Raw genomic sequence first — 20,361 nt, 5'->3', positions numbered from 1 at the left:
GTTGGGCTGATTTTCTTTATAAAATAAAAGCTAACACAGACACGGTGGAGGTAGGAACGCCTTTAATTTGGCAACAATAACCGGAAGTGCACTTGTTCTAGTTTGAAGTGCTTGTAGCTGGCGCAAAAAAAAGGGGAGCAGGATGTAGCGGCACAAGTATCGGGCTCGCTTCACATCAGTCCGGCCATCCTCTCGCTCTTTATGTCGACGCGGTGAGTCAGGTCTGGGGGATGGGTGTAGTAAGGGCTGGTTGCAGAGACGACTAACGGTTGAAAAATGTCCAACATCCTCGATGCGGCGTCTAAAGTGAGATGGGACCGCACGGCCGCGGCGAAGCGAGCCGTGTTTCTTGCGGCTGCTGCATACGGTGTCAGAACGCTGTACCCCATCATCTGCAAGCAGCTCTGCAAAAACAAAGGTCCTGGGAGCAATCACCGGGCTTCAAAGGCGGAGAACGGCTCCACTTGCTCGGGAAAGACTCAAACGGATGCTGTGATTGATAGGAAACCATCCCCGGGGGTAAATACTGAGTTTTTCATGCAGATCCTGGAACTTGGTAAAATCCTCTTTCCCAAGCTCGTTTCCAGAGAGCTCGCTTTGCTCTCTTTGCACTCGGTGGCGCTGATATCTAGGACGTTTCTCTCTATTTACGTTGCCAGCTTGGACGGCAAGATAGTCAAAACGATCGTGGAGAAAAAACCCAAACGCTTCATCATCCAGCTGATCAAATGGCTCCTCATTGCAATCCCGGCCACGTTCGTCAACAGCGCCATCCGGTACCTGGAGTGCAAACTGGCTCTGGCCTTCCGCACCCGGCTAGTGAACCATGCCTATCGGACCTACTTCACCAATCAGACCTACTACAAAGTCAGCAACATGGACGGGAGGCTCGCCAACCCGGACCAGTCTCTCACCGAGGACGTGATGATGTTCTCCCAGTCCGTGGCCCATCTCTATTCTAACCTCACCAAGCCTATACTGGATGTGATGCTGACCTCCTACACGTTGATTCAGACCGCCAGGTCCAGGGGGGCCAACGCCTCCGGTCCGACCCTGCTGGCAGGGCTCGTGGTGTTTGCCACGGCTAAAGTCCTGCGTGCATGCTCGCCCAAATTTGGCAAGCTGGTGGCCGAAGAGGCTCACAGGAAGGGCTACCTGCGCTATGTGCACTCTAGGATCATTGCTAATGCTGAGGAAATAGCTTTCTACAGAGGACACAAGGTATGCAGAGACGGATGTGGGCATGTGAGTGCTAGCTGCAGAATGGAAGCGGTGTGGGAGTTATGTGCAGCCACACGATCATTATTGTGTTTATTTATTAGGAAGTGTCTGTGCCCGGATGTGCCACGTTACGTGTGAAATGCATAACACATTTACAATCTGTAGACACCAATGTAATTAAAATGGGTGAAGCGGTAACTTTAGAGGTAGGTCTTTGAGGATGGCCAGCTAAGATGAATGGTCATATCCATAACAATGTTCCATCTACTGCTGCTTGAGGCTGTTAGGATCACAAATATGCTATAAGAGCCGGCACAAAGATTAGCAGCAGAGTTAGTTTTAACTTTATTGACTAAAGCTATTTTTATTCTGAAAGAGCATCAGTGTGAAAGACTTTACTATTATCTTGAAGAAATTCTACTGCACGGCCTTTTTCACAGATCACACAGAGATTTGGGAAATGCCTGTGTTGCTTCATGTTCTGATGTACCGCCCGCTGCAGGTGGAGATGTGTCAGCTGCAGAAGTGCTACCGGGCTCTGGCAGACCAGATGAACCTGATCCTGTCCAAACGGCTCTGGTACATCATGATCGAGCAGTTCCTCATGAAGTACGTGTGGAGCGGCGCCGGGCTCGTCATGGTGGCCGTGCCCATCATCACAGCCACCGGCTTCGCTGACAGCGGTAGGGAGTTGGTTAGGTGTAGCGTTACCCTAGCACGCGTCTTGTGCTTGTTAAGCCTTTTAAGTGCAACTATAATAACTGTAGTTACTGCTTACTCTACCAGCGGGAGCTGATTAGCATGTGTGAAAACAGTAGCTGCCTCCCACACCTCCCTGATGAGCTCTCAGCATCAATAATAAGCCTGTAACCGAGTCCCTTATTACACTGTACCTACAGATATTTAATGAACCTTTTTCCATCGTATCCTTATGCTCCCAGGTGAAAGTGTGAAAATATGTTTCGCACCGCTGACACACAAAGCTCTGTTTTGTCTTTTGAGGTCCCGAAGTTAATTGTTCTGCTCGCTGTCCCATGTCTTGTGCCTGTCTTTCCACCCTTATAGAAACAGCTGACGGTCAGACCCAGGTGATGGTGAGCGAGAGAACAGAGGCGTTCACCACCGCACGTAACCTCTTGGCCTCAGGAGCTGATGCCATCGAGAGGATCATGTCCTCCTACAAAGAGGTGCACTGTAGTATGCTGAATTTAACACAACTTTGCTGTCATTTTCAATCAGAAAACTTCATAACTGAGACTCACAGGCCCACATCTTACACTGATCTCTCATGCACACCTGCATTTCATACTCGTCCATTCTGAAAGTTGCAGCAACTCTGATGTTAATAATCTAGTCATCTGAGGCACACAGCTCTGGCTGTGAGTCCAACCTCCTGTCCAGACCTGCTGTTTGCAAAGGCCAGCCAATCAGAAGACAAGCTGGGTTAAAGGGAGAGGGGACTTCTTTCATCCTGTGCATGAAGTGAATCATGCAAAGCGGCTCTAGTAGAGTCCAGAAAAGCAACATGTGGAATGCTTCCCTTTTAAGGCATTAAATTACAGATTTTTCATTATTTTTGGATAAGTTAGAGACTGTATGAAGAAGTGATTAATCTGTTAATAACAGATTTTCGCTGTTTAAGATGGAAATTTATGAATGTTGCCTTTTGAATACGTGTTATATCCTGCAAATGATGTGTTTGAGAGTCAATTGCAGTGCAGCAGAAGTTTCATACAAGAAAAGGTCTTTTGCGCTTATTTAAACTTATAATGATTCAGCATTTTGTTCTTTCACAACATATCTGGCAGCTTTTTAGGTTTAATTGTCCGTCTGAACAGTAGGAAGTACCCAAGACTGTACAGAGTGTCACAACTTTGCAGTTTTTTGGCTCAGATGTCAGTAAAAATGTCTTCTTGAAGAAATAAACCGGCCAGGTTTGAGCATCGGTGGGTCGTTCCGGTGGCCCATGTGTACATGGACGAGTGGACATCAAGAATGTCGGATTGATTTATGTCCATCTCTCTCCTTCTTCTTCTTGCAAAACTCACCACGCAGCATGAAAAAGGAAAAACAAGAGAAAAAAAAGCTGAATGAAAGACCTTGTTCATTGATAGCCAAATCCCTGATCTTTCATTGCACTTTAATCCAAAAAGAAAGAAAGAAAGAAAGAAATTGCAAGACCAGTTCATTCTCTCTCTCTCTCAGGCTACATTTTGAAGTCCATAAGAGGATTTGGTTGCAGCACATTTGTGCTGAAGCTGTGTTGCACTGCAGCTCATTAGTACTGCTGCACTTTTGATCACGTGCCACCCTGTGTGTTGGCGTGTACTATCCCAGGCTTTTTGATAATTCCCTTTATAAAAATGTGGAATATTTGAGCAAAGATCTGGCGGGTTTATCTCATGCCTGTCAGCGAGTAACTTGACTGTCAGCGACGGTTCAGCAGCCCGAAACAGCGTCAAAGAGGAGGAAATGAAACTGGTTCGATGTGCTTGCGGTTGGCTGTGAGCTTCCTTAACTGTTTCACCCGTGCTAAAGAATTTCCCATCATGCCACCTTCTTCACACCATGATTATCATTTTATTGTGAAAAACACGTTCCCGGGGGATACGAGTTTAAGCCTGCATGCACTTCTGTTTTGAGCACGTGTGCGCACGTGGCTTGAGATGCATTGCGGCGTGCCCCTGCGTGCAAGGCCAAGAGATGTGTGTGTGTGTGTGTGCAGTTTGACAGACAGCAGGGATGGAGCACATTCCTGAGGCAGCGTGCCCAGCTCACGCCTCCACACACTCTGCCTATTTAATATGGAGGAGTGTGTGTGTGTGCAGTCAGATTGGCCCATGACAAGTCCTACCTTGCAGTAGTTTGTTACTCATCTTAAAAAGCTTTGCTGTTGTTTTTGTTCTTTGTTCCACAATAACAAGGTAAGACTAAAAGTCCCCGTTTTGTTTTTTATTTTTATGTGAAAAGCACATAAATATCTACCAACCTCACACACAACACAGTAGTTCACTCGTGTACATTAAAATTGGCACCCTGTTCTATCAGCACATGATCCAGTGACTAAGTAAAAAACAGAACTGGGTCAGGTTGGTGCTCTGATGCTGTATGTGTTACACTGCTTGGAATTCTATTATGGGAACAGAACTGAACACAGAGGGCTTAAATAGGCCTCACTTCCTGAAGAGTGAATCCACCATCACTCTCGGGTCAGTGAAACCCAGCGCTTGTGTGTGTGTTTTGAGAGCTCCTTCTCTCAGAGCTCAGCTTAGCTGCAAATAATCCTCCATCTGTTGATCTTTCAGCTCTGCACTTCTGCAGAGCTGGAAGATCAACAGCATTTACTTGAACTCTTTTTAGGCCAATCAGAAAGGATGAAGCGGCTGTATTTGTTAATACACCTGCTGAGCACACCAAAAAACCCAGCAAGCACCAGATTACAGCACCTGCCTTGTCTGGTCTTCAGAACAGGGCCGTGTTTACGAGTGGGCAGTCAGGTCTCATTTAATCTGCAGCTGGGTGTTAGTTAAAGGGATCTATTCTGCTGCTAGATTAGCTTCATGTGAGTCACAATTCAAAATAATCCTTATTAACTTATACTGGAGGGGGGCATTTTCATGTGATTGCCCCTCTTCTGAGATGACCATATTAGGGACATCCCCTCTCACTGACATCATAGAAACCCAAGATTTCAAAAAAAGAAACACACAGGGGTTACTTGCACATATGCTGACTCCAGTATTTGAAAATTTCATCACGTTTAAAAAGCTCAAGCAAAGAAAAGCTCATGTTTGCTTGATTCTAAACCAGAATAGTGGATGTGATGGTTTTAGTGGTATTTAATTTGCCCCGGTATGTTTTTTTGTGAATTCAGGACAAATATTGCAATGCTGCATGAATGTCTAGGCTGGTTAAATATTTAAACTGATTACTTACGTATTGTTTACTTATATACAGCCATATCAAAAGGATCTCTCTTGCATAAGATGTCCAATTGCTTTGTACAAAACGGATTTTGCATTATTACAGCGTGTTCCCGGCTTTAGGAGGTCACTTTATTTTAGCAAAAGCAAGAAAAATTCAATCGGACTAACATTTGGGTGATATATCATGCAAAAGTTGAACTAATTACTAAGACAAAAATGAGTCAAACAGCATGTTTTCATCAGGGATTTTGAACAAAGGCAGACTATAAAGAACACAAATGTGTGTGTTTTGTAATCATTGCTATACTTATGTTGAAATGTCAGATGTCATTATGCAGGGCTGTGGTTCTTTTTCCCAGTGGGTTTTTTGGTGCTGTTAATGAGGCTCATAATAAAATAAACTGAAGCTGCATATATATTAGGGGTGCAACGATACTCGTATTGATATTGCTTTTGGTTCGGTAGCATATGTATCGAACAATACAAAATTTTTAATTTATTTTATCAACTTTTCTTCTGACGAGGCTGTCTGTTGAGAGCTCAGTGGATCTGCGTTCGACTACTCCGCCTAGGCTGCACTGTCCAGCGCAGATCCAGTGAGCGCAGCGCATGCTAGCAAGACAGAAGCTAATCTCCTTGCAACATGGCAAACTGAACCTCCCCCACCCTCATTCAGATCTGGCCTTTGGAACTATTTTGGTTTTCATGTGAAGCATGACCCTGAAGGTAAGCGTGTCATGGACTAAAGTAAAACAGTATGTCGGATGTGCCACGCAATGCTCAATTACATTGGTGTGAACTACTGCGTTAGCGCAGTTGTTCGTTAACGTGTTGACGCTGTCCAGCCCCACGTACGGGGCGATCCGCCGTAGCTCGTTAACGGAGATTAGCCGTGTTGTGGCGTTAACGTCATTTCAGATTAACGCTGACAGCACTAGTGGGAACACAACGAATATGACTGCACATTTACGCCGACATCATCCTAGTGCAAAGACAAGTGGAAGCAGACAAAAACAACAAGCACGCATGCTACAAACTTTACCCGAGTCATTTAGACAGCCGTTAGCACGTGATGCTCCTTATGGGGACCTGATAGGTTTAATATGCTGCTGAGAATATAGCCAAGAAGCATATAGTATAGCTTTTATTTTGGAAAGAGACATTTCTCTGTAATAAACTCTCTTTTCCAAAGATGAGTGATTTCTCGATCAGATTTATTTATTTATTACTTTGTTGTTTCAGCAACATTAAATTTAAAAACTGTACTTTTGAGTTAAAATATATATTTATAATTTTAATAAATGACAAATTAAAAAGGCAAGAACATTTTTTGTATCGAAAAAATATCGAACCGTGACACCAAAGTATCGAACCGAACTGAACCGTGAATTTTGTGTATTGTAGCACCCCTAATATATATTGCTATGCTGTTGAACTTTGGCAGCCACTGGGCTAACCAGCACACGAGTAGAAATATAACTGGTTGAATGAGTTTGAGCTGGTCCGCTGCCCCGCACGGTGTCCATGAATTCTCAGAAATGGTGCTCGATGTTTAAAATAATCAAGCTGTGTCAACAGCCGGCATTGTCTCGCTGCAGGGTGCACCACAGAAAGCGAAAAGAAACACTCTCCAGGTGCCTGTAAACACATTTGGCTCCTTTCCTCTGTTGCCTCAGCAGTAAATGTATTCCATCCATCCATCCTCATCCGCTTTATCCGAGGCCGGGTCGCAGGGGCAGCAGCCTAAGCAAAGAGGCCCAGACCTCCCTCTCCCCAGCCACCTCCTCCAGCTTATCCGGGGGAACACCAAGGCGTTCCCAGGCCAGCCGAGAGATATAATCTCTCCAGCGTGTCCTGGGTCTGCCCCGGGGCCTCCTCCCGGTGGGACATTAGTAAATGTATTATTTTACTAATTTTATGATCATGTTTACAAAAATCTCTTTTTAAAATCCAGGAAGAGGTAGATGAATACAAGGTGAAAATACAGAATAAGTAGTAATTATTTAAGGATGACATTTAGAGCTGGTTAAGTGAAGTGAAATTATGATCTCAGTGAGATGTGGTCTGGATAAAAATTGAACATTGGAAGTGGAAGTAGGGTTTGTTTGTTTTTTTCTTTTGAGCTATGCGGGGAATCTGCGTGCGTGCCTATTATCACGGTGCAAAGAACCACAAGAGGAAAAGCAAATATATGATATATCTAATCCAAAAGCACACACAAACAGTAAGGAAAAGTTGCTACGCCTTGTAAGATGTGAGTAAAAACAAAATGCAATGATTTTTGAATCTTATAAATCTGTCATTTTAATTCGTTTCAAAATTGCATATGGGAAACAAAAAACATCAAAACACAAACTGAGAAAATGTAGCAGTTTAAGAAAATATGAGCTTATTTTGAATTTGATGGCAGCAATGCCTCACAAAGAAGTTATGTTTACCACTGTGTGGTATGTGTGGTACAGCCTCTTCTTTTAACAACTGTCGGTAAAAGTCTGGGAACTGACGAGAGCGGCTGCTGGACTTCAGGCAGAGGGATGTTGTCCCTTTCTTGTCTCATATGATTCTAGCTGCTCAACAGTTCTGGGTCTTTGTCATCTGATAAAAAGTTCAGCCTCCAGATTCTGAAAGATATTTTATGTGCTTTAGTATTGTCTTGCTGAAATGTGCAAGGTCTTGCCTGAAAAAGACGTCATCTCGATGGGAGAAAATGTTTCTCTAAAACCTGGATATAGCTTTCAACATTTATAGTGCCTGTTCAGATGTGCACGCTGCCAATTCCACAGGCACTAAAACACCCTCATATAATCAGAGAGGCTTTTAAACTGAGCACTGATAACACTCCAGATGGTCCCTGTCTTTAGTCAGATTTAGATTCCCCTGACTGCAGAAAAGTTTCATTTTGAATGAGTATCCACTTCAGCTTTAGCGAATGAGTAGTCTCAAACATTTGATATGTTTTCTGGGGGGGGGGGGTTGTGAGTAAAATACAGGTTTATGCAATTTGTACATGATTTCATTCTGTTTTTATATTTTACACAGATTCAAAACCTTTTTCTAAGTCTGCTTGTCTACTGACACAAACTTTAGGGAAATGTATTGACAGATCTTCATTTTGCCAATTTGTTTTGGCCATGCCAGCAGACATGTTAATGTTATAGCCTTGTGGCCTTCATCAGAACATATAAAAACCTTAATTATTTAATATAAGCAAGCACCAGGAGATATTGAGGAGGAACAGCTTCCTGTTAACGGGGGCACTGAATGTACTTTATGGCTATTGCAGATGCAGCAGCCGAAGTTAAAATGAAACCTAGCTTAGGATCAATGTTCCAAGTCCTGCACTCATGGGGTCACATTTTTATCAGGCACATCACCATGATCGTGATCTTTATCACAATGGTGGTGACACTAACATCTACCAGAGATGGACTGACCCGTGTGTGTTTGTTGGGACAGGTCACGGAGCTGGCAGGCTACACTGCGAGGGTCCACAACATGTTTGTCGTATTCGAGGATGTCCAGAAGGGCATTTACAAGCGCTCTTCTGTGTCAGCCACAACGACGACGGAGAAGAAGAGCAAGCCTGAGATGCACATAGACGGACCGCTGGAAATAAAGGGTAGCTAGCAGTGTACACACAACACCTCTTTGTCTGTACAAAAAAAAAAAAAACCAGAAGAGGAAGAGGTTGCCATCACAACAACCTCTGTTGCTTTTACCACTTCTGCTACCTGAAGCCCAGAGTAAGCTTTGATTTGGTTCAGGTCAAAACATAGTCAATGGTAAACGCTCAGTTCACTCCCCAACAACATCTGTCTGCCAACAATTATTCGATCCATTCTGTTGTCCAAATTAGCAATAATCAGCAATGAGTTATAGCCTATAGCTTCGGCAGTTGCCTCACTGAAATCAATAACAGAATTTGTCTTACATGCTAACTTCAGGCTCAAGTTTTGCTGCTAATTTATAATGTTTGACCAGATTTTATGAATTGCACAAACCTTATCTGGGCCAGCTTACAGATCAGCTTACATTATAAGAAATCAATAAACTAAATGGCCAAAGGTTGGATACACTCTAATAGAAAGCATCTTATGTTGGAGGGTAATGCTAAGCTAATGAATAAGTGAAGTGGTAAAGACACCGAGTCCAATCAGTTACTCTAATACACAATCACTGTAGTTCCTGATCCTTTTTCTCTGTTTCTGTGTTTCTGCAGGCGAAGTGATTGATGTGGACAAGGGCATCGTGTGTGAGAACGTCCCGATTATCACACCAAACGGAGACGTTGTAGTATCTTGCCTAAACTTCAAGGTGGCTGATCTTTTTTTCCTTCTGAGCTCTACTTTAACTGATAGTTCAGGCCCCTCTGACTTCACTCCTGAGGATTTTGGTCCGTGTAGAATTTATTAGCATTTAAAAACAATGGCCCAGGGTCTCATTAGAAAGCAGATACATCCTTTGGGTGTCAACTTGTTGCTCCCCTCTGGATTTTCACTACTATATTCACCTCATGAGGATTTCATGGTGGTGGAAATCACAGATCAGACGTTCCAGTTTTATTTGGATGCAGGGTATAATGCATAACGCTCATATCATAGATGTGAATCTGCTGCAAAGATCTGCTCATCCATTCAGCACAGGTTCTGTTTTTTTCACTCAAAAGTGGCTGAGGGTCTGCTGATCCTTTCATCTGTTTCTTGTATGTGGATAATTGAGTTAGCATGATTTCATCGCTGATAATTTGATACCAGACAAAACGTGTCTCTTATTCCAGTTCTGACCTGCTGACTTCTTTTGTTAGGAGGCAACAATAGGAAACACTGACATGATGTTTTTGATAAAAATGCTTTTTGAGACATCAAAAGAATCAGCTTTTGTAATTATTACAAATGAATAAGAATAGCTTATCTCTTTCAAACACCATAGGCAAACAGACCTCTGTGCAGACTGCACTAGGCTCCAATTATACATGTTGGCCTGAGGTCGTTACACAAGAGTACGCCGCTGACATTGAGCTGATAACGGAAAAAGACGCTGATGCTGTGCTTAAAAATGTCAGCTTCAATATAAATATCATACACAAACTTTAAATGGCAGTTTTTTGAAGAACTGAAGATCTTTTTCTTTTAAGTTCTTTTTTTTAGTTCTTACCCTGCACGAAAAAACAAGTGCACATGCAAAACTACTGCAAGATTTATGGGACAGATCACTGCATGTAATCTGCATACAGCAAGCTGCATACAGGTGAAGAGCATGCTCACTAAGGCAAAAAAGCAGGATGGGTAATAGTGTCTGAGGATGAAGAGCTGGCTGAAATAATGGGGGTGATGAATATCATTTAACTTGAGACACTCACTGTGGCAAGTAAAAGAAAAAAGGAACATTTTGACATTTAGGTTCATATGAAACTTAGAGTGACCCATATGATAAGATAACCCTGTTAAAGTGTGTTTAAAGTCTACATATTTTCAGTTATTAATTTGCATTGTAACACGTAAATTAATATCATATTATTAAGTTTTGTATTCTAATTCTAAACATTTTTAGCCAATGTCGTTTTGTAAAGCTGTAAATATTGACCAAAATTAAATAATAATAATTAGCAGTAGTATAAGTAGCAATAAGAGTGGTGTGTAATATTTTTTCAAATGCATAGTCGTGCATGAAAATAGAGAAAATAAGAATCATAAATTTGTGTGTGAAACGTTTTTACCCATCGTTTATGAATGAGGCTCTATATTTGGTTTCTCGCCATGGAAACCATGGTTAACCACTTTAGCAAAAGGATTAAAGCTATAAAAACTAATGATAGAGTAGTAATGTGTGCTGTGGCCTAATGTTTCAAAGGATTTGCCTTATAGACATCACTACATTTTTAATCTTGAGCCAGAATCAGCGTATTTATGCGAGATTGGGGCGTGCCAAGTTATCAGCTAACACAAGCTAGTTTGGCTAGTAAGCTGTAGCCATATACCATACTTACAAATTTGTACTTACATATGAATGAAGTAATACTAGAATTTCATTCACCAAAAAAAGAGCGCTTCTTAAACAGTCTGTTAGTGAAACTAACCACATAAGCCTTATTATGAGAGCTCAGTGACTTTAATTAGCTAAGGTGACGCTTGAGAAGCTAGCTAGCGCCTGTAGCACAAGTGCCCAAGCCCTTAAATATGTAGAACTTTAGCCTTGATTAATTAATTAATCAGGCTTTTTTACTTTTATTAGCCACAATTTACTGAAATCTAAAGATACTTAATAAATAATTTCATTTATTATATCAATATGATATTAAATACAAATTTTTGACAGGTGCAAGATAATATTTTGCAAATTCTATATATTTTCATCTGGATTTTTATTTTTATTTTTAAGTTGTGTTCAATATACAAAACCACTTTTCAGGGACAGTTCAAAAAAGCGCCCCTCCGACAGCCAAACCCATCTGTTCTCTGATTGGATAGTTACATTTGTGATTGACATGACATTGACCAATCAGCTGAAAGGAAGAAAAATACGGTTAAAATTCGTATTTGTAAGTTGAAACTTGAGTGCAGAGTTTCACCCGTATTTTTTGGATATACATACAAATCTTTTTTACACACACAAATTCTTTTTACTCATACAAATCCTGATTTACAAGTACAAAACTGATTTACAAATACAAAATATTTATGACCACAATTTGAGCCCATATTTTCTGTGTGTAACAGTTTAACACCACTCCTGCTTTTTCCACAGCTTTATGGCCTAGTGATGCATTGTAATTACACTGACAGCCCGCTCTGCTTCAGGAGAATTAATAAATTGTCTCTCCCGTTCAGGTGGAAGAGAGCATGCACCTACTGATCACAGGGCCTAATGGTTGTGGAAAAAGCTCTCTGTTCAGGATCCTCGGCGGCTTGTGGCCTGTCTACGGCGGCCGGCTACACAAACCCTCCCCTCAGCATATGTTCTACATCCCTCAGAGGTATACGCACAAATGCACACTCTCAATAATCGCAGGGCCCACGGCAGACAAAACAAGTGCAGGGTTTGATCATTGTACCAGTGAACCGTAACAGTAATCTAATCCATTGTAACAGGACCTGAGTGTGTCTGTGCAGCTGAGAGAGAAACCAGAGCTGTGGACAGAGTCAAATATTTACTGTCCAGATTAAGTTTAAAATACTAGCTCTGCAGAATGATTAGATATGATAAATATTATCAAATTAAATATTATTATAGTTGTTTGGTAATTATCCATTATGCGTAACCTCTCTCCTTTATTGCTATATAGCAAGAGCTGCAACAGTTGGAGCAGCAGCTGTTATCATGATAACATTTTTGTCATTTTTATGTTGATTTTAGAGCGAGACAGTGAAATAAATATAGCAACTCTGACAGGAGAGAGTGAGGGTAACAGAGAGCACAGGCAGGTAATGGTCCAACCAGTCGAGATTCAAACCAAGGATCTGCCGCCCATGTGGGAAGCAGTCTTACCCAAACCTTCAAATGTAATCGTACCCATAGCTGACTCCCTCCTGCAGTGCGGTAAATATTTTATACATAGGATGAGATGGCCAGCTGGCAGCTGTAACAGAATCCAACACACTATCTATAAAACAGACATCTTTTTCTTTCAGCTCCTCCTCTTTAAGTGTCTAAAAATGCTTTTGTCACACAATTTGTGAGCTTTAGTGCTCATAACGGATACAACTTATGTGCATTTATGTTTCCCCAGGCCGTACATGTCATTAGGTTCACTGCGGGACCAGGTGATCTACCCAGACTCGGTGGAGGACATGGCTGCCAGAGGGATGAGTGACAAGGACCTAGAGGTCATCTTAGCCATAGTCAACCTCAATCACATTGTCAACAGAGAGGGAGGTAAGACAGCTTTTATTTTTATTTATCCATGAAAGAGCAGCAGTTCACCACATAAATCAAAAGACACACAATCACCAGATAAGAAAAAAAAACTCAACATACTAAATTAAAATCAACTACTGAGCTAAAGGAACCTTGTCACTAAATCACAGCACAAGGTACTTTATATTGTAAGTTAAAGACCCTACAATAAAACAGAGAAACCCCCAACAATCAGATGACCCCTTGTGAGCAAGCACTTGGCAACAATGGGAAGAAAAAACTCCCTAAGCATTTAATTATAAACCTTTAATTGTGAAGAAAAGGTTTGCTGGTGTTTGAGATCAAACACATTGTGTGCATCAGCCAGGAGCTTGAGCGCGCGTTTCCTAAACTTGAGTGTGTGACAAATTGGCAGCCGTTCTCTCCCTCCTGCAGAACAAATGGTTACACTGTTGTGAACCAACTACTGTACCAAGCTTAGCGCCGCAAGAAGGTTTAATGCGTGAATAGTTGCACTGTGAAACAGTTTAGAAAGGTTTGCATTACTCATGGTAATTAGCCCACGTGTATGCAGTCACATTATTATGGGCTCACAAAGACATGCAATATAACCAAAGAGGATATGATGATTAGTCCGTTACACAGTCTTTGTCTTCTCTTTAACTCTTTACAGTTTAGTCTAGTATTTAATGTGAAGTCATGTATTGCAGTTTTCATTTTCATGGATTTTACTCATTAGTTTTTGTGTGGCATCAAACTCTAAGTGCCTTCTCCATGTTTCATATAACAAAGGAGAAAAAATATTTCCTGTCATCATATATAATCCCACAATATCCAACTAACACCACCTTAAAATGTGCTTGTTGTAAATTCCTGTGGTTGCTTTTTTAAAGCTATCAGCAGACTTTGAAAAAGTGCTATTACTGCTTCTCTAAAACATCTGTGTAGAGCGCAACAATGTAATACAAAATGCAGTTTTCAAATGATTTTGTTTATTTTTTATGTTTAAAGCTATCCTAACCTACCTGGCCTTATTTGAAAAGGTGGGCAGGTAAGTTAAATCAGCGGTCCCCAGCCTTTTTTGCGCCACGGACCGGTTTAATGTCAGACAATATTTTCACGGACCAGCCTTTAAGGTGTTGTGGATAAATACAACAAAATAAAATGATACGACCAAGATGAAAACTGTTATTTTTATGAATATAATAATAATCTGAATTCACTGTGTAATTGTGTAACTTTATTAGCAGTGTCCTCCTGAAATGTGCTAACAACATTGAGAGTAACATCCTCCTCTCTGCCCCTTAATGCTCTCTGGTCGCTATGGTAACACATAAATATTTCTTTCAAAATAAGACACAAAACTACAACACAGGAAAAGACCCAGGGAAACTGAGTTAACGATAAAAACCCTGAAAACACACCCGAAATTTAAAACACACCCTAAATTTCACACCCGAGCCTCACAGTGGCGTGTCTAGAAAATTTTTGTTGGGGGGGCCAGGTAGGGGCACAGATTTGGAGAAGGGTGGCAGATAATGTTAAAAACAATTCTACCAACCCTTAACCATAATTCAATAACACTATAAACCTAATAACCGAATGCGCTTTTAACTCTTATTAGAATGAGATTTTAACCACTACGGTGCAAAGTTTTTAGATACTGCGTTGATAAAGTACAAGAGATACAATCAGTCAGTGTTTACTCAGCATTCAAGGACATCAATATTTGCATAGTATTTTTACTGACATGTAGTGCACATGTTTTGGGCAAAAACATTTTTGAATATTAAAATACGAACATTTTTAACATACAATTGGCAAATTAGCCAATGCCAATGCAAAACCAATGCCTGTTAAAAAAAAAGAAGATAATCTTCTCACAAACTGGTGTTTGATTTTGAAACAGGAAAAAAGTGGGGAAACAAATGAAAAGACTAACATTTGAATAAAACCTGAAAGCAAGTAAATACTTTCTATGCTGCCTTATGGTAAACTTTGGTAATATTGATAAAGAACACTGGCTGATGATGAAATACAGTCAGCTGGCATGGTGACACTGCCAGTATTAACCTGCAGGGCTGGACTGGGACAAAAAATTAGGCATTTTGACTACAGACCGGCCCACCAGGTATTAAAGCCATAAAGCCTTTGAATGAAAACAAATGCTGTTGTGACAGTGATGTAGTCTTTTTGGCATATGTATGATTTCTATACATTTTATGTCAGATAAAAACTTTGTTCGCAAGATTCAGATAATTATTTAATAAAAGTGAGACATTTTAAATGAGAATAAGAAAGTATTTCCTTGTGCCCCCCTCTCCCTGTTAATGCCCTACCTGCCCCCCTGGCAACACTTTGCTAGACCCGCCCCTGCACAGTTACCAGCTGTCAGCTACTTAGAAAAGGATCCTGGTGTTATTTGTCTCTCAGAAACAGTTCATAACTTCAACTCATTCATGTCACCTAAAAGGTAAACCTGTTTCTCCATCACAGCTCTGATGGTTCAGTAAGGACATCTCCTGGTTTCATCTTCATGTTTCCCTCTCACCACATAACCAAACCGACATCATGACCAGCAGCTTTACAGCTGTGGCTCCAGCCAACATCAGCTGATACTAGAAATTAATATTAAATAAATTCTAACAACAGCTGATCAAGCTTAAACGTGCTGCTGTTGTTTACCGCGACATCCGCTGGTTTCCTGTTTCATGGCGCAAAGTGGGCGATAAATAAACAAGAGAGAAAAGCCGATCAGCTGATCATTGATCAGTTTCATGATTAAAGTAGCAACAGGAGAGGGAGGGTGAGAGGATGAGAGAAGAAGAGGCAATATGAAACGCGTAATATTTTCTCTGAATGAGGGACCATTCCATTTTTTAAGGAACTGTTGGCAGCTCTACTAACTAATCTTATGAATAAAATAAAGTTCACTATCAGTAACATCATAGCAACCGAACAGCTGTATAGAAACTCCTCATGCTAGCTCACGCAGTATGAGGTATTGTAACTGACTGTAAAAAGTCAGCACAATGAAAATAAACTCCACCTAAACTTGGTTTATATCTGACCCAGATAGACTGCAGGTCATAACTTCTTACCTGAAGTTCAGTTCACCTGACACCTGACACTTGGACCGGCGGCTGCCTCGGGTCTCTCCTCCTGCCTCACCTTCCCTCATCCACCTGTTGCCTCTGTGGAAGCCCCGCCATAGCCACCACCAAACAACTGAGTTATTTTTACACATCGGCCAGCATCTGGCCAATCCACCACTTCTCATTGTTCATGCCGTTACAAAAAAAATAAATAAGTCATCAGCCCACCATGCAAACGTCCGATGGCTAGTCCAGCTATGTTAACGTGTTAATCTTTCGCTGAAAAAATGTTTTCTGCGGTGCCGTCTTTCGTGCTTGGCTCTCCTACCTTTGCTAACATGATGCGCATAGTGCAGAAGCCGGTGCTGCATTCACTTACCCTCGGATATCTGAGCTTCACTGTGAAACCATAATCGTACATTTGATATTTCATTAAATTTTATTGTTTTAGCTTCGGGGTGGCACCTGGGGTGGCCAGTCTGGTTGGGGGGGTGGCCTGTGCCCCCCCAGGCCACCCCACTGGACACGCCACTGGAGCCTCAACTCTCGCGGCCCGGTACCAAACGACTCACGGCCTGGTACCGGTTCGTGGCCCAAGGGTTGGGGACTGCTGTTATAAAGTATCTACACTTCCCTTTCTTCTATTGTAATCTCATTTTGAAATATAGAGACTTTAGAACACTTGAGTTGAGGGTTGGGGACCGTTGGTTAAATCATAAATTAAATGTGATTAGACACATTTTTTGGAAAGCTGCTTATAATTTCACCAGTCACACCCACAATAATGCCAAACGTGTTAAATCTAGAAATCACTTAAATAGGACATGAAGTGAAGTGGGCTAAAAGATCTCGAAAGCAACACATCATGTCACGATCAATTCTGTGAAGAAAAGTGCAACAGAATTCCTCCACAGCGTTGTGAAAGAGTCATTGCCAGTCATCTATCTCTACTTTTAAGATTTGGCTTAAAACCTTCCTTTTTTGCTAAAGCATATAGTTGGGCTGGACCAAGTGACCTTGAATCCTCCCTTAGTTATGCTGCAATAGGTGTAGGCTGCTGGGGGATTCCCATGATGCATTGAGTATTTCTTCTTCAGTTACCTTTCTCACTCACTATGTATTAATAGACCTCTCTGCACCGAATCTCTGCACTTGTTATTAATCGCTTGCTCTCTTCCACAGCATGTCTTTTATCCTGTCTTCCTTCTCTCAGCCCAACCGGTCGCAGCAGATGGCCCCGCCCCTCCCTGAGCCTGGTTCTGCCAGAAGTTTCTTCCTGTTAAAAGGGAGTTTTTCCTTCCCACTGTCGCCAAAGTGCTTGCTCATAAGGGGTCATATGATGTTTGGGTTTGTCTCTGTGTGTATTATTGTAGGGTCTACCTTACAATATAAAGCGCCTTGAGGCGACTGTTGTTGTGATTTGACGCTGTATAAATTACATTGAATTCAACTGAATTGAACTGAATCATCGCAACACTTGATTGCAGCCCTGCTGACAAGGGTGGCCCAGGATGGTTAGTTTGGATAGCTGTTTTCCCTTAATAGATGACATCATCATTTAAAAACTGCATTTTGTATTTACTCTATCTTTGTATAGTATCAAAATTTGTGCGATGGTGGTTTGAGACGTGTAAGTGTGACAAATATACAAAAATAAGCAATCAGGCAAATACTTTTTTGCAGCTCTGTATGGTGCTGAAGGGATAACAGCTGATGCTGAATTAGGGTCTGGCTGTGCTTTCATGTTATACCAACTTGTACTACAAGATGGTGCAGTGAGTGATCTACACAAGTGTTTACGAACATATTATTTCCTCTCATGGTCAAGGCTAAAAACAGTTAAATCCTGCCCCCTGGTGATAATCTTTTAGTTCAGAGGTTCATTACCAAAAAAAAGAACACTTAAAAACACTTGCTTACTCTGCAATACCTCCTTTTTTATTCAGGCTGGGATGCTGAGCTGGACTGGAAGGATGTGTTGTCAGGAGGTGAGAAGCAGAGGATGGGTATGGCCCGCATGTTCTACCACAGGTAAGGAGAAAAAGCCTGTGGGTTAACATTTCTTAGCGTGTAGCCCATTGGCTGTTTTCACAGAAGGAATTACTGTTAAGAAATTGAATGCTGAAGAGTAAACTAAAGTGTGTTTTTTCAACGTTTACATATTTGCACAACTCTATAAATGGTGAATGCTCATAATGAATGTGGCCAAATAATGAGATCAGTATATATGCAGGTAATGCCTGTGAGCCAAACTGCAGGTTTTAGATGGTTTTTTGTTTTGTTTTTTTGCTTTTGCTTTTAGACTAATAGAGAGGACTTTATTATGACTATCACAGGCACACAGCTATGGCTGGGAGTTCAGAGGCCACACCCTCTTGTTTGCAAATCATGTGTTTTCAAATGGCAGCCAATCACAGGAAAGCTGCCCTAAAGAAAGAAGCTAAGACAGCTTGGTTCAGAGGATAAAATGAGCTCCATTGAAGCCTAGTACGAGATAACATAGGCTTACTTTGAACTTGGAATCATGCTAAGCTACTCTAGAAGTTGCCCCTTTAAAACTATAGTTCATCTGCTGTAACAGTTGGATCTTGTTTATGGGTGTATAGCATAACCAATCCGATTGCATGGAGTGGATGCATAGCACCAACTTAAAACCATTTCTCTGCCTCTGTCAGGCCTAAATATGCCTTGTTGGATGAGTGCACCAGCGCTGTGAGCATTGACGTGGAAGGAAAGATTTTCCAGGCTGCCAAAGATGCCGGCATCTCCCTGCTCTCCATCACACACAGACCCTCCCTGTGGTAAGCCTCGTCACACTGGGGGAATATTTTGGTCCATAAATGCTAATGTAGTTGGGAGTTGTAGTAGGGAGCAAATCTTTTCTTTGTTTCTAATCCTTCTTCCCCACCTCCAGGAAGTACCACACCCACCTGCTGCAGTTTGACGGGGAAGGAGGCTGGCGCTTTGAGCAGCTGGACACGGCAACGCGCCTCTCCCTCACCGAGGAGAAGCAGCGGCTGGAGACCCAGCTGGCCGGCATTCCCGAGATGCAGAATCGCCTCAACGAGCTCTGCAAGATCCTCGGAGACGACTCTGTCCTAAAAACAGCTGAGGAGTGAGGGGGGAGGTGTGAGAAGAGATCCGAGGGGGGTAAAGGAGGATTGAGACGAGGAGAAAAGAAGAAGCTGGGGGTGGTGGAGGAGGTGCGAGGCAATGAAAAGGCAAAGAAATCAGTTTGTTAGTACAAATTTTTTTTCCCTTTTTTTTCTTTTGCCCTGAGCCTCTCGGTAAAGCAGGGGAGCTCTTAATGGCAGCTTTGCCTCTGAGCTCTCCCTTCTCTCCCCCCTCCGTCTTTTCACCCTCTCCTTTGCCCTGCTCCAGTCTGAGAGGCGGGGGAGAGTGAAGTGCATTCGCAAGTATTCCTGCTGCTTGTAATGCACGCTGTTTGCTTCCACTGCTCAAAGTGGCGTGACTGATACACCCAAATTAACCAAGACGATGAATTTGTTTGTTTTGTAGCACTTTACTCTGCTTTCAGAGGTGTGCATGTCACGGTGGCTCTGGGAGCTGCTATTTAGCTGGAAAACCTTTTAAAGGTTAGAGCCACTTTGATGTCCAAAGCAGTATTCCAGTTTAGCAGCAGATTTTCGTTTTCCCGAATGTAATTTTAACTTTTTTTTTTGCAGAGCCACAGTACAATCTGTTTCCTTATACCTCACGTTAGCTTTGTTAGGTTGCACGTCCATGAACCACTGGAATGGGCTCAGATGCCGACTCTATTATTAGAACGATTAGTGACGCAGGTCTGACTCCAGAACTCTAAGTTTCTGGTTTATTGAACAAATACAATGAGATAAAGAGGTCCAGTGAGGAAGGGCAAGCTCATCCTGCTCGGAGAGGGTTTTTTTAGCAGATGAGTGCACACACACACATGACAGGGATTGTTTGCACATATTTGAAACTTTGGTCATGTTCGATATGAGCCTCCCTCATGTTTTAACTGTGTGGCAGAAAATCTGTAAATGTATTTTTTATTTGTGACACATTATGTTAATTACAACAGGAGAAACACTGGACTTCTCTGTGAAACTGTCACACTGTGCTGGATATAAGCCTCAAACAGTGCCAGTTCCATGCCTGACTAACTAGCACAATCTAATGATACCAAGCCATCTCACTGATTACGATACCACTATATTGTTAAAACGCCTCTGTTTTGTTAACATTCCACCATATGTGTGTTCAGAGCCTCAGAGCATGGACAA

At 41.9% G+C, this 20,361-nt stretch overlaps 1 protein-coding gene across 1 annotated transcript; it reads left to right on the top strand.

Annotated features, from left to right (window-relative positions):
* Nucleotides 1-23: 23 nt before the first annotated feature.
* Nucleotides 24-20,023, top strand: abcd2 (ATP-binding cassette, sub-family D (ALD), member 2). Its single transcript, XM_085437037.1, has 10 exons — nt 24-1,221; nt 1,724-1,904; nt 2,287-2,408; nt 8,604-8,766; nt 9,367-9,461; nt 11,975-12,120; nt 12,874-13,019; nt 18,043-18,127; nt 18,772-18,897; nt 19,011-20,023. Exons 1-10 carry the CDS (start codon nt 277-279, stop codon nt 19,213-19,215), a joined length of 2,214 nt encoding a protein of 737 aa, XP_085293163.1. The 5' UTR covers nt 24-276; the 3' UTR covers nt 19,216-20,023.
* Nucleotides 20,024-20,361: the final 338 nt, after the last annotated feature.

Source organism: Copadichromis virginalis, linkage group LG17 (assembly GCF_057382275.1).
Source record: "Copadichromis virginalis isolate Kocher_CV1m ecotype Utaka linkage group LG17, C_Virginalis_male_GT1.1, whole genome shotgun sequence".
NCBI lineage: Eukaryota > Metazoa > Chordata > Actinopteri > Cichliformes > Cichlidae > Copadichromis > Copadichromis virginalis.
The sequence above is the reverse complement of the archived record's forward strand: the minus strand, read 5'-3'. Positions and strand labels throughout refer to the sequence as shown.

Coding starts and splice junctions, on each gene's coding strand:
- abcd2 (XM_085437037.1), top strand. CDS start 277: ATGTCCAACATCCTCGATGCGGCGTCTAAAGTGAGATGGGACCGCACG. Junction 9,462..11,974: donor TATCTTGCCTAAACTTCAAG/GTGGCTGATCTT, acceptor TCTCCCGTTCAG/GTGGAAGAGAGCATGCACCT. Junction 18,128..18,771: donor GCCCGCATGTTCTACCACAG/GTAAGGAGAAAA, acceptor TGCCTCTGTCAG/GCCTAAATATGCCTTGTTGG.